Source organism: Lissotriton vulgaris, chromosome 11, assembly GCF_964263255.1.
Source record: "Lissotriton vulgaris chromosome 11, aLisVul1.2, whole genome shotgun sequence".
Taxonomy (NCBI): Eukaryota; Metazoa; Chordata; class Amphibia; order Caudata; family Salamandridae; genus Lissotriton; species Lissotriton vulgaris.
This window is the reverse complement of record NC_141699.1, coordinates 470,152,716-470,166,165: the sequence shown is the minus strand read 5'-3', so window position 1 is coordinate 470,166,165 and position 13,450 is coordinate 470,152,716. Positions and strand designations below refer to the sequence as shown.

The following is a 13,450-nucleotide window of genomic DNA, read 5'->3' as shown; positions in this document are numbered from 1 at the left end:
TCCATACTCCAGGGAACTTTTTTCTTGTGTTGTAAGTGCTTTTTCAATTATAATGTTTTGTGACTGCCCGGAAGCTCCCAAGTGCTGCTGGACCGTTCATGTAAATTTTCTCACTTTGTTTTGTCATTTTATTTAACCACTCCGAACATAGCTGCCCACCACGTTTGAACGGTAAATTAAAATGTCTGCCGTGTATCACGATGCATGCACACGTCTGTCATGATGTATTCATGAACTTAAGTCATGATGGACAGCAGCCATGTTCAAATGGAGGCTCTTTAACAGGAAAGCCATCCCAAGATGTTTGTATGACGGTGGTGATTAGCATTGGCAAAGCCAATAGCTTAGACACTTTTAGCCGAGACTTATTGGCATTGACAGTACTTGTTTCAGGAGTATTGGTTCCCAAAACGTTGGTACTCCGTAGCACTGATTAGTGTATTTCTTGCTTAAATGAAACCAATTAAAATGTGTTATATTATTGTGTGTTATTATCTCTTACCGCTTGTGGAATGTGCTTCCTTCTCAGAATTTTGGGTCTTGATTTGGTAGTTCGAGATGAAAATGGGAACATCATTGATCCAGACCAGGCCAACACCATTCGACTCTTTCGATACCATGAGACAGCCTCCCAACGCATTGATGAACGAATACAGGAAGAGAAGGTATTGTGGTCTAATCCCAGACATTTATGATGACTGTCCTCAAGAATACGCAATTTTTACTAAGTAGTAGCTTTTTTAGAGTTTCAATTATCTGGCCCTTCGTTCATTTTCCTACCAGAACTGAGAGTTCTCGTAAACAGCCTTTTTTGATAAGTGTTGTACAAAAAACTCATATAAACATATGTCCCAGGAATTTGCTATATTGGCTTCTGGTTAGATCTAGAAGGAAGTTCAAGTCCTAGTTCATCTTGCTTCTTCTATCCACATACAGACAATTCATTTATGTGACTCCCTGCCAACCAGAAATCTCCTCTGCAGCCTCACTTGTCAATGTGCCAAAGTTTACACTGGCCTAAAAAAGAGACAATTATTTTTTTAAAGAGGGTTTAACATCCTGTCCCTCACACTGCGGCATTTCTCATCGTACATAAGTATACAGGAAATGCTTGAGTAAATTCTTATAATACTCTAGAAATACTGCAGGCAGTTTTGCCTTCTATATTTAGCATGGCAGAAGGAGAACAGTTTTATGCTAAAGTCTAATCAAGGGTAGCATCCTTTGGAGAAGTTCTGAGCTTTGGGCGTTAATCTTGAGACGCATAAAACAACAAACATATTACGGCCGGATTTGTCATTGTCAGTGAGACTTGGGTTGCTTTGGTTTTTGTCTTTACTTCCCCCATCACTGGTATCCTCCAGTACAATGTTGTTCTCCCCACTCCTTGTTGGACTTAATTACAATCCCTTCTCCATTCGTGCTGTCCTTTGGAAGGGCTGTGTCTCTTTTCCTTATTCCTAGGGTCTGTAGCCAGAACGTTCTTCTCCAATGCACATTTTCCACAATGATGACTGTCTACAAGTCTTTCTTTAAAGTGACAATGTAACAAGTTACCCCACTTTTAGGAGTTTTCCGCTCAATTGCCTTTTCCTCCATCCAGACTCTCGTCCATTAAAATGCCTCCTTCCTTCCTTCCCAAAATGACCCGTGCCTCTCATAAAGCGTCAATTTACCAACATTCCAAGGCGCACCATTTGACCTTTACTTATACTCACACCCACATTCACACAATCTCTATCAGATGTACACACTCACCTGCAAGCACACATAGAAAATGCATTTACAAATGTTTTTACTTATCTTAGTTACCAGATAGGGTCATTTACCAGCAAATTATACTCACTTTTGTATTGGTCTATAATAAATAAAGTTATTTACTATTTGTGTAATAAAAAAAATTGACAGAAAAACAGGAAAATGAGCTCAAACCAACGTCCAATAGGACGACTTATCCCTGTGTTGCAGGCACTGATTTTGTCACCTCTGAGGCCAGGGGTTGCAAAGGCAGTGCCAGGGGCCACAAGGGGCATGCCAGGGGTCGTAGCTGCAACCCCTGGTGGCCCCTGAATGACGTCCATGGTGTCTCTTGTGTAATCATTCTGCAACTCCCCGCCGCCAAGAATGCTCTGCTAGAATGTCTGTATTTGACCCTCATCTTTTTTTAGGTGTACATACGGCTAACTCTATCTACTGTCTTGGAGGTCTCCATGAGAACGGCTCTAACGAAGGCAATGTTATTTGAATGAATGAATGAATGAGGGGTTTTGTATAGCGCAGGACCCACCCCTATAGGGGTATCTCCACGCTAATAGTGAAACACAAAACAAGAGGTGGTAAGATAGCCGGGCTAAAAAAGTTCAGTTTTCAGTAGTTTTCTGAATTTAAGCAAATCAAGACCCATGCGTAGCATAAAGGGGAGTTTGTTCCAAAGGCGTGAGGCTACATAGGCAAAAGTGTTGCCACCCGCACGGACCTTGTTGATCCGGGATACCACCAGCAGAGCCTTTCTACCCACTAGAAGGTATCTGTCTGTTGGGATGATAGGGGAGAAGACTATCGGTCATGTATCTTGGACCACTGTCATTGAGAGTTTTGTGAATCAAACAACACGTTTTAAACTTGATTCAGCTCAGAATGGGAAGCCAGTGTAGGCTTTTTAGTAATGGCCGGGAAGGAGTTCTGGGTGGTTGATTTGGATCCAGTTGAGCTGCCGTATTCTACACTACCTGGAGCCTATCTAGTGTCCCCTTGTTCGCTGCACCCAGAAGTGCGTTGCAATAGTTCAGTCTTCTAAGTACGAGGGCTTGGAGCAGGGTCTTGGGTGCCGATAGGGGGAGAAGATCGAACACTCTCCGTATGAGTTTTAATAAACCAAAACAGCTACCTGACATGACTGCCACCTGCTCCTTCATAGCTAGAGAAGGGTCCAAATAAACTCCTAAGTGTTTTGCCTTGTTAGTAGGCACGGGAGCAGGGCCTAATTCTACCGGCCACCACTCTGGGGACCAGAGAGGTTGAACTTTGCCAAAAAGGAGGATTTCAGTTTTGTTGGCATTCAACTGGAGAAAGTTCTTTGACATCCAGTTGGAGATTGCGTGCATGCCCTCTACAAACTTCTGTTTAGCAGCATCCGAGTTGTTATCAAGGAGAACAGGCGCTGCGTATCATCTGCATATGAAAAAGGGACAACGCTGTGATCTCTGATAATCTGTGCCAGGGGAGCCACATATATATTAAATAACATGGAACTAAGGCACAATCCCTATGGCACCCCTTTGTTCAGAGGATTAGCTCTGGAGTGAAATTTCCCCAGGTTTACAGTTTGGGTGCGATGTTCCAGGAAGCTGGAAAACCACTGAAAGGCAGGCCCCACTACAACGATTTCCGTTAATCTTGGTAGTAGTCTATGATGCGCCACAGTTTTTTCCTTTCTGTATCCCGCTCTTGGACTATGTTTTTTCTGTATGTACAGAATCAAGAAAAAACTATTATAACTTGTATTTTTCATTGAAACGTTTTGATTGACAGATGTTTAACCCATAAAGTTTTATTAATGCAAATGTTACTGTTTACTTCAACTTCCTTTAGCATAGACCTTATTAGCACCATATTATCCCTCAAATTCATGTTTTTTCCTAAAAAATGTACCTTGGAGTGCAGAGAAGCTAGCTGCCTCTGGTCAGTTTAAGCACTGTTTTAGCCAAAGGCTTCCTTACTTAACCCTTCTTTTCATTCTCTACCTCTACAGTCCCTGCGGCAGAATGGTGATGTACGAAGGCAGGCATTGTTTAGCACCATGCACACTTACAGCCTATATGTCAACCTCAAGAACTTTGTCTGCAACATTGGTGAAGATTCGGAGCTGCTGATGTCTCTGTATGACCCGGAACAGTCTGAATTTATCAGGTACATATTGTAGGAAATCTGATTCTCAACCTGGGCCTTGTTAGCAGCTTTTGTGTAAGTATTCATATTGTGACTCGTAGTTTCACCAAGTAATAGTGTTATTGCACTGCCCAGCATTGACGGCGCTTACTGGTAGCAGGGTATTCTTTTGATTTAAGGACCAGCATGAAATAAACTAGGTTAAACATACCAACGTATTTTGTCATTAGCGAAACAGTTTTCTCCAGGTTTTGGGGGAGAATATGCATGTCACAAAAAAGGTGCTTTCTGTTGCTCAGCTCCACAAATTTGTATTTCCCTTAAGGTGGCTTCCTTTTTTAGGTCTCGCTCGAGACCTATTGCTGCCGAGTTGGGTCTCAAGGGACATAGACCTGGGCACGAGCGCCGATTGCACATCGTGGACGCGCACGCCCAGCCCCTGCCTCAGGTTCACAGCAAGACAGGCTCTCGCCTGCGCGCACACACAGCCACACTCACGCATGCGCACACACATACACCCACGCAGGCACACAAACCCACATATACACACACAGCCACACTCATGCATGCGAACACACATTCCCACGCGCACACACTCACCCCCCCCCCCCGAACATGCAGGGCTTACTTACATACACAAACGCCACTCACCGGGCACATGCAGGGCTTCCAGCACTGGGGGGGCGGGCACCGTTAATGTGCCCCGACGCCCGGGTCTGTTATACTCCTCTCTTCCTGTGTCCAGACTCCGCAGCCCGCTCCGTTGTTTCTCCGCCCCTTCCGGACAGTTCGTATGTGTCACGCCTCTCCTTTCTCCCGGCCGGAAATCTGGTTTGCGTGTCAGGCCTCGCTCTCGCTGTCATCACCATGAATGATCCTTCCCTGCACCCACCCTGCACACTCCCCCGGCAGGAAACGACAAGAGGAAGGCAGCATTTCATTCACCCGCCCCGGAGAGCGTGAGCGCAGCCCCGGCTTCCGGACTCGTCAAAGGATCCGCGGCTTAGTTTTATGTGAGTGGCTTGGAGGAGACATCCGGTGATGGAACCTTTTACCGGCACTGTCAGCTTCCGGTGTATGCAAAGCTACCACGTACGGACAAAGCCTAGTCGGGGATATTAAACACTGTATAAATGCGACCACAATACAATTAATTAGTGCAGATTGACTTAGCCGTATTCTTGTTATTAGCGGGCCAGGGAGGAGGCAGTGTGCCCTCTGACACAATTTGCATGCATCCTGTAAGTGAAAGGTTTGACTCTAGGAATTTTCAAAAGAACTTTGGAGGTCGACGTACAAAGTGTAAAAGTAACACACTTACAAAAACACTAACCGGCGGCCATGGACTACGCTCGATAGGACGGCACAGGGTTATCTTTCTGCTGGGGAGTTCACTCGAGGAATTTGTACTGCGACACACCTCTTTTTCAAAATCAATTATTCACGATGTGAAGAATGGTGCTCATGGGGGGTGGACTGTACATCGCATGGGGGTGAGTGTTTACGAGTCGGTGCTGATCCTGGTACAAGCCAGTGTTTGTGTCTTTGCAGTTCTGCAGAGATCAAACCAACTTCCAACTCCGTTCCTGCCTCCTACAGTGCCCTTGGAGCTATCTGCGCTCCTCAGAGGACAACGGGTTCTTCCTACCCTAGAAGCGAGCGATGGCCACCGGGACAAACTCCTCGATGGTCGCCACAACCCATTTGTTGACATTTTCTGCTAAAAAGCCGGGTCCCTTAAGGTCCTGCTCTTTACATTTTAAAAGGGCATCTGAGAAATCGCCAACTGCAATTTTAATGCAATTTCTGACCTCTCAGCGGTGCGTAACGTGCTTTCCACCCACATGAACTACGATTAAGCTGAACATAACCAAACTGTGGTCAGACCAAGTAAACGGCAGACAGCCGCCTACAGTAAGGGTCTCAGGATTAGAAAATATCCCATCCAGTGTGTCTGCTTGGAGTCCCTGAATTGACCTGTTGGCTGCATTCTGCGGTGTGCCTGTTATAACCGTGCTTTCCCTAACTGAGGTCTGGCATTCCTTGTCAGAAATGCCCTACAATCCTCTGCTCTACACAAGTGTGCACGATCTAAGGTCTGTTTGTCTGAGCCATGAATTGACCTCTTGGCTACGTTCTGAGGCATGCCTGTCATAACGGTGCTTTACCTAACTGAGGCCAGGCATTCCTTATCAGGAATGCCCTACCATTTTATTTAATGCGATTTTATATTGCGCGAACTTTACCCGAAGGTGTCAGATTGCTTTACATAAGAACCAGTTGCAAAACATAAGGACTAAGGATTACATATGTGTGAGGTGTCTGCGGTTTTAATGTGAGGTCACGGCCATGTCCCAGTGTGATGTCACTTGCGTGACAGACGCTCCTGGTGTGATGTCTCTGCGCTGAGCCAGCTCTCAGTAAGTTACCCTTCAAAGTAGGTCCAATCCAGTTGTGGTTTCACTACATGGAGGGGAGCTCTCTGTACTGTCCCTACAGTAATGACTGATGCAATGTGACGTCACTGTACCGTACTGAAACTAGCTCCCAGGTATACCCCTTTGACTAAGTGTTAAAACATGACGAGGGTAGGAATTCTGCAGTTTTACTAAGGATTACACACAGATGGCACCCCTTTAGTCGGGCACTAGCCAGCACACGTGGTACGACAATGTAAGATGGCGAAGTCCCGCCCCTTTATCCAGCTGGCGCCAATAACTGACCTCGGTGCAGGACGCACTGCATGTGCATGCACTAAGGGCACCCCTCCTGTTTAAGGATCAGCCCTCATCGTGATAGGAGACTCAAAGGTCGTCCAAGAGATGCAGAGTCACAAACAAGCCTTTATCTTCAGACTTTTGCAAACCACAACACGGTGGTGATGCGTGTACATCTAGCCCGGCCATTAGAGCTGGAGGCCTTCAGTTGTGATCCCAGAGGCCTTGACATCAGGCTTCAAATGATGTCAACTGGCAGGATGCATTCCTAGCAGGAATAAGCATAGGAATCTCCAATTTGGCAGAAGGGAGAGACTTTTAATAAGGTAATTTATTTAACATTTACATTCTCTGTTGGTTTTCTGAGGGTAGCAGCTCAAAACGTTCACGTTTCTTTAACCTCAGAGATAGATTCAAGCTATGCAAGTAGCACATTTGAGGCAACAACTCTCCCTCCCACTCTCCACTCCCTCTATCCTCCCTCTCCCCTCTCCTCAGTCTCCCCACTCTCCTCTCTCTTCTCCCCTCTCCTCTCTCTCCTCCCCTCTCTCCTCTGCTCACTCTTCCCACTCTCCCCTCTCACCACTCTTCCGTCTCTCGCCACTCTTCCGTCTCTCACCACTCTCCCCTCCCCCTCTCACCTCAATCTCCCCTCTCCTCACTCTCTCCTCTCACACCACTCTTTCCTCTCACCACTCCTCCCTCTTCTCACTCTCCACTCCCTCTCACCTCCCTCTCCCCTCTCACCACTCTACCCTCTCACCACTCTCCCCTCTCCTCGCTCTCCCCTCTCCTCGCTCTCCCCTCTCTCCCCTCTCCTCGCTCTCCCCTCTCCTCGCTCTCCCCTCTCCTCGCTCTCCCCTCTCCCCACTTTCCCCTCTCCTTACTCTCCCCGCTCTCCTCACTCTCCTCTCTCTCCTCACCCCTCTCTCCTCGCTCCCCCCTCGCTCTCCCCTCTCTCCTCGCTCTCCCCTCTCTCCTCGCTCTCCCCTCTCCCCTCGCTCTCCCCTCGCTCTCCCCTCGCTCTCCCCTCGCTCTCCCCTCGCTCTCCCCTCGCTCTCCCCTCTCTCCTCGCTCTCCCCTCTCTCCTCGCTCTCCCCTCTCTCCTCGCTCTCCCCTCTCTCCTCGCTCTCCCCTCTCCTCACTTTCCCCTCTCTTACTCTCCCCTCTCTCCTCACTCTCCTCTCTCTCCTCACTCCTCTCCCTCCTCGCTCTCCCCTCTCTCCTCACTCTCCCCTCTCTCCTCACTCTCCCCTCTCTCCTCGCTCTCCCCTCTCTCCTCGCTCTCCCCTCTCTCCTCGCTCTCCCCTCTCTCCTCGCTCTCCCCTCTCTCCTCGCTCTCCCCTCTCTCCTCGCTCTCCCCTCTCTCCTCCCTCTCCCCTCTCTCCTCGCTCTCCTCGCTCTCCCCTCTCTCCTCGCTCTCCCCTCTCTCCTCGCTCTCCCCTCTCTCTCCCCTCTCTCCTCGCTCTCCCCTCTCTCCTCGCTCTCCCCTCTCTCCTCGCTCTCCCCTCTCTCCTCGCTCTCCCCTCTCTCCTCGCTCTCCCCTCTCTCCTCGCTCTCCCCTCTCTCCTCGCTCTCCCCTCTCTCCTCGCTCTCCCCTCTCTCCTCGCTCTCCCCTCTCCTCGCTCTCCTCACTCTCCCCTCTCCTCACTCTCCCCTCTCCTCACTCTCCCCTCTCCTCTCTCTCCCCTCTCTCCCCTCTCTCCCCTCTCTCCTCTCTCTCCACTCTCTCCTCTCTCTCCCCTCTCTCCTCTCTCTCCCCTCTCTCCTCTCTCTCACCTCTCTCCCCTCTCCCCCCTCTCTCCTCTCTCCCCTCTCCCCCTCTCCTCGCTCTCCCCCTCTCCTCGCTCTCCCCCTCTCCTCGCTCTCCCCCTCTCCTCGCTCTCCCCTCTCCTCGCTCTCCCCTCTCCTCGCTCTCCCCTCTCCTCGCTCTCCCCTCTCCTCGCTCTCCCCCTCTCCTCGCTCTCCCCCTCTCCTCGCTCTCCCCTCTCCTCGCTCTCCCTCCCCTCTCCCCTCTCCTCGCTCTCCCCCTCCTCAATCCCCTCACTCTCCTCTCTCTCCTCTCTCTCCTCTCTCTCCTCTCTCTCCTCTCTCCTCTCTCTCCCCTCACTCCTCGCTCTCCTCTCTCTCCTCTCTCTCCCCTCACTCCTCACTCTCCCCTCTCTCCTCTCTCCTCGCTCTCCCCTCTCTCCTCGCTCTCCCCTCTCTCCTCGCTCTCCCCTCTCCTCGCTCTCCCCTCTCCTCGCTCTCCCCTCTCCTCGCTCTCCCCTCTCCTCGCTCTCCCCTCTCCTCGCTCTCCCCTCTCCTCGCTCTCCCCTCTCCTCGCTCTCCCCTCTCCTCGCTCTCCCCTCTCCTCGCTCTCCCCTCTCTCCTCGCTCCCCTCTCTCCTCACCCCCCTCTCACCTCTCTCCTCACTCTCCTCTCTCCCCTCTCTCCTCTCTCCTCACGCCCCTCTCTCCTCACTCCCCTCTCTCCTCACTCCCCTCCATCTCCCCTCTCCCCACTCTATCTATTGCCCTCACTCTATCTATCTATCGCCCTCACTCTATCTATCGCATCACCACAGCATCACTCAGGATCACCACAGCATCACTCAGGGGCATCACAACATCACTATGCGCCACCACAGCATCACTGAACGCCACAGCATCACTCAGCGCCACCACAGCATCAATCTGTGCAACCATTCAACAACAACTTGTTCAAATATGTTCCCTCAATGTTTCAAGCTTTATTACAAATGTCACAAAAAGATGTTAATATTTCACATCTGTTCTTGGATTTTCGTCACAATAAAATACACTGAACATAATCTTCACAAAAGTTATTTACAAAAGTTTAAGCTATTGCCATTATAAATTACAATAACTTTTATTTAAGTGTTAATTCTTTAAAAAAAATGAAAAGCCATTGTTATTTGTAATATCAATACATCTAAGTCACGTAAATACAAAACATGTTGCATTACAAATGCTATAGGTGTCACATTTGCAAAAGATAAAAGTATAGCCATTGTAAATGACAAAGTATTAATTTCGCTATTTGCAAAACCAACACATAAATAAAAAAATTGTCATTTACAAGACCAATATCTCAAACTTTCCTAATGCGAGACCTATTGCATTGCAAATGCTTGTTCTACCCAGTGTCCGTCAAGGCAGCGTAACACTCCCACAATGGACTCTTGTTTTAACCCAGGGAATGTCTAGATTCTAAACATAAAGACTCTGGGTGGGCGAAGACGATGGGCAATAGCTTGGGTATTTAAAAGCTTTTTAGCCACAGAATCTACTTTAATTGGAGTTGTATTTCACAAACATGCATTTAACTATAATCAAGGTCACTGGATTTATGTCATGCTTCAGCCTTTTCTACATGATTATCGATTTGCCACATAATCCATGATCTGCTGCATGATTTGACGTTTTTAGTTTCTAGTTCAAATGGATCAGAATTTACTTAACGTGGTTAAACTGACTCTGAGGGGAAACCTTTGTCCAGGCGTGTATAAACAACAAAATAATGAAGTAATACTGTCTCAATGTTGTTATTGTTATTGTTATTGTTATATGTACTTCTAAAGCGCGACATTCATCCAACAGGATATCACGGCGCTACAGTTAAACAGTAAGCCATAGGCAAGATACCAGGGACTATTATTTATACTATTTAGGGAATAATGCAGTTTTTAGTTTTTTTCTGAAAGTAAGGTAACAATCAGTACATCGAAGATCAATAGGCAAGTCATTCCAGCACTTAGCGGCAAGGTGCGAAAAGGCGCGCCCGCCCATCCTGGATAATTTTATTCGTGTGGTGACAGCTTTAGCTGTGGCTTGTGAGCGTAGGTTACGAACTGGGGCATAGAGCTTAATTCTGTTCCGCAGGATGTAAGGACCAGTATTATGCAAAGTTTTATGAGCAATGCACAACATTTTAAAAACTGCTCTTTGCCTCATAGGCAACCAATGTAACGCTCTCAGGCAGTTTGTAGCAGAATCGTACTTTTTTTTATCGCAGACAGCTTTAGCTGCCGCATTCTGGACCAGCTGTAGTTTTGAAAATAGATAATCGGCCATACCAACAAACAGCGAGTTGCCGTAGTCCAGCCTACTAATCAGTAAAGATTGAACTAAAATCTGTCTGCATTCCATCGGAATCCAGGGAAAAACTCGCTTCATCATTTTTAGTATGGCGAATCCTTTGCCACATATTGTGGTAACATGATGCTTCATGGATAAAGTGGTGTCCATATGGATTCCCAGATTTCTAGCGGTCAGGGTTGGGTTTGGTGGGGTACCTAAAGTGTTTGGCCACCAAGAGTTGTCCCAGAGCTGTTTGGATCCGCCAAATAGAAGAATTTCTGACTTGTCAGCATTTAATTTCAAGTAGTGCCCATGCATCCAGTTAGATAGTTCTGACAGGCAGTTATGTAACCTATTTTTGGCGCCCTCTTCACCATTGAGGGTTACCATCAGCTGAGTATCATCAGCATAAGAGCAGATATTGATACCCCATTTATTGCCTATAGATGCCAGTGAAGAGACATAAACATTGAACAATGTTGGGCTCAATATTGCTCCCTGTGGCACTCCATATTTGATCTTCCGAGGAGTGGAGGTGAAGTTTCCTAAGCAGATGGACTGGGATCTGTTCGATAGAAAAGACTCCAGCCAGTACAGGGCTTTACCATGTATTCCTTTAGCAGCTAGCATATTTATTAGCAGTTTGTGGGAAACGGTATCAAACGCCGCTGATAAATCAAGTAAAATCAGGGCGACCGTTTTGCCTTTATCAGTCTGCATTCGAATATCGTCCATCACAGCCAGGAGCGTTGTCTCAGTACTGTTATTTGATCTAAAACCAGTCTGAGAAACGTCCAGCAGGTTGGCTGCATAACTTCCCTGCAACATAATTTGGTCCTCTCCTGCCGCATGATTCCATTGGTCCTGGCAATAACGAAGTTGCTGCAAAATAAGCAATGTTTGGGGGGAAAAAACCTAAAAGGATAGAAGAGACAAAGATCCCCAACTCAACGCTAATTACATTGTTGATCAGCATAATTGGGGCAGGTACACAGAAAGTGGAGAATTGTTTTCGCCACTAAACGAGGACCTCAATGTGGATGTTAGCTTTGTATTTTTCATGGGGTGTTCTCTGTGACCAGTCTACCCTTTGGTGGGCACACTTGTGTGGCACTGTGTGTTGCGACACAACACAGTGAATTCCAAGATAGTTCAAATAAAGTTCCAAAATTTGAAAGTTTTCAAAATTTAATTAGCTTTTTCCATAGGTGTATCTCATATTTCCTTCATATGGATAGATTAACAATCAATTTTATCATCATCGAGAATGAAAGAAGCTCCAATGCATTTCGGACAAGACGTCCTTTTTCAAGGAGCACTGCAACAAAGGATATACAAGAGGCCAAATCAATGTAAAGCTTAAACCATCGGTAAAACAGCATGTGAACTGCAGATAAATACATGGGTTCGTGAAATAACCTCATGCGCCCTTGAAAGCAAAAAATGAATAAATAAAGAAAGATTCACCCAAGTGTGACACTGGGGGTGAAAAGGTGGGGGTGGTGACCATGCTTAAAATTCCTAAAATCGTGAGACTCGGCTGTGAAAGCTTATCGCAAAGGTGCTTGATAGCCTGGTTCGCGGCGCATGAAAACATGCGGAGTTCAACGTGAAGCGAGTATAATAAAGTGATCGGCGGCTCGTGGGAGCATGCAGAGCTAACGTGCGTGATTAAGCTGGGGTTAAACTAGCGGCGAATGCGCATTAGTCGGGTGGATGAAGCGCGTGCAGGACTTACTTGGTCAAACGCTAGTGTGGAAGCATAAAGCTCCGGCTCTGATCGTAACAACCTCCGCGGAGTGAAAGCGGAGTTTTAGAAAAGCATAACTGGGTGGTCAAAATAGAAGAGGGGTTAAAGCAAGGGATGTTCAAGTGGTGGCCATCTTAGAATGGGTAGTGTGATTAAAAACAAATAAAGTAAACAAGGGAAAGTAAACATGCAGTCACTGTGCGCAAGCAGCAAAACAGGTTATAATGCATCAAGATATGCCCAGCAGGGCATTATAAGTAACAGCTTAGTTCAGTACGATCATTAAGACCGAAGGGTTTCTGGGATTGTAGTCTGTACATCCATGATGTTTCTCTTTGTAGGAGGGTTTTATTATTGTCTCTCCCTTCGATCTTGAGGACAATCTCCAACACCAAATATTTGAGCTGGGCCACGTTGTGGTTGGCCTCGTTGAAGTGGATGGCGATGTTGGATTTGGTGTTTTTGGTTCTTATATTAGACTTGTGTTCGTTAAGTCTTGTCTTAATCTTCCGACTGGTTTTTCCCACATAGGTCTTGCCACAAGGGCACTTCAGGAGGTAGCTCAAGTTGGAGGAATCGCATGTTGCGTCGACGTTGAGCTTAATGTTAAATCCTCTCATGGGGTGACTGACGGTGTTACCTGTGATCACATTGTTGCAATTACTGCAGTGGTGGCACGGTCGTGTGCCGGTGTGATGTGTTGAGATAGGTTCAGTGGCACTTCTTGAAAGGATCTCTTTGAAGTTCATAGGTCTGGTATAGGCAAAGATGGGGGGATCCTTAAATAGCTCCCCGAAGTCTGGTTCGGATGAGAGGATGCGCCAGTGTTTCAAAATAATCTTTTTATAATTGTCACTGGAGGTGGAGTACCTCGAGACTAGTACCATTCTCTCATTGCTAGTTTTAGATTTGCTTCGTAGAGCTTCAGTTCGTGAAGTTGCTAGGGTTCGATCAATGGCTTCCTTAAGAATTGTCTCTGGGTAACCTCTCTCTCGGAATCTAGATGCCATGGA

General features: G+C 47.2%; 1 protein-coding gene across 1 annotated transcript in view; it reads left to right on the top strand.

Annotated features, from left to right (window-relative positions):
- Positions 1–512: 512 nt before the first annotated feature.
- Positions 513–13,450, top strand: part of DOCK5 (dedicator of cytokinesis 5) — a 581,227-nt gene continuing 568,289 nt past the window's right edge. The window contains exons 1-2 of the mRNA XM_086942489.1: positions 513–665; positions 3,752–3,909. Of these exons, the coding sequence (XP_086798615.1) occupies positions 513–665; positions 3,752–3,909 (311 nt within the window). The remainder of the gene's footprint in view (positions 666–3,751; positions 3,910–13,450) is intronic.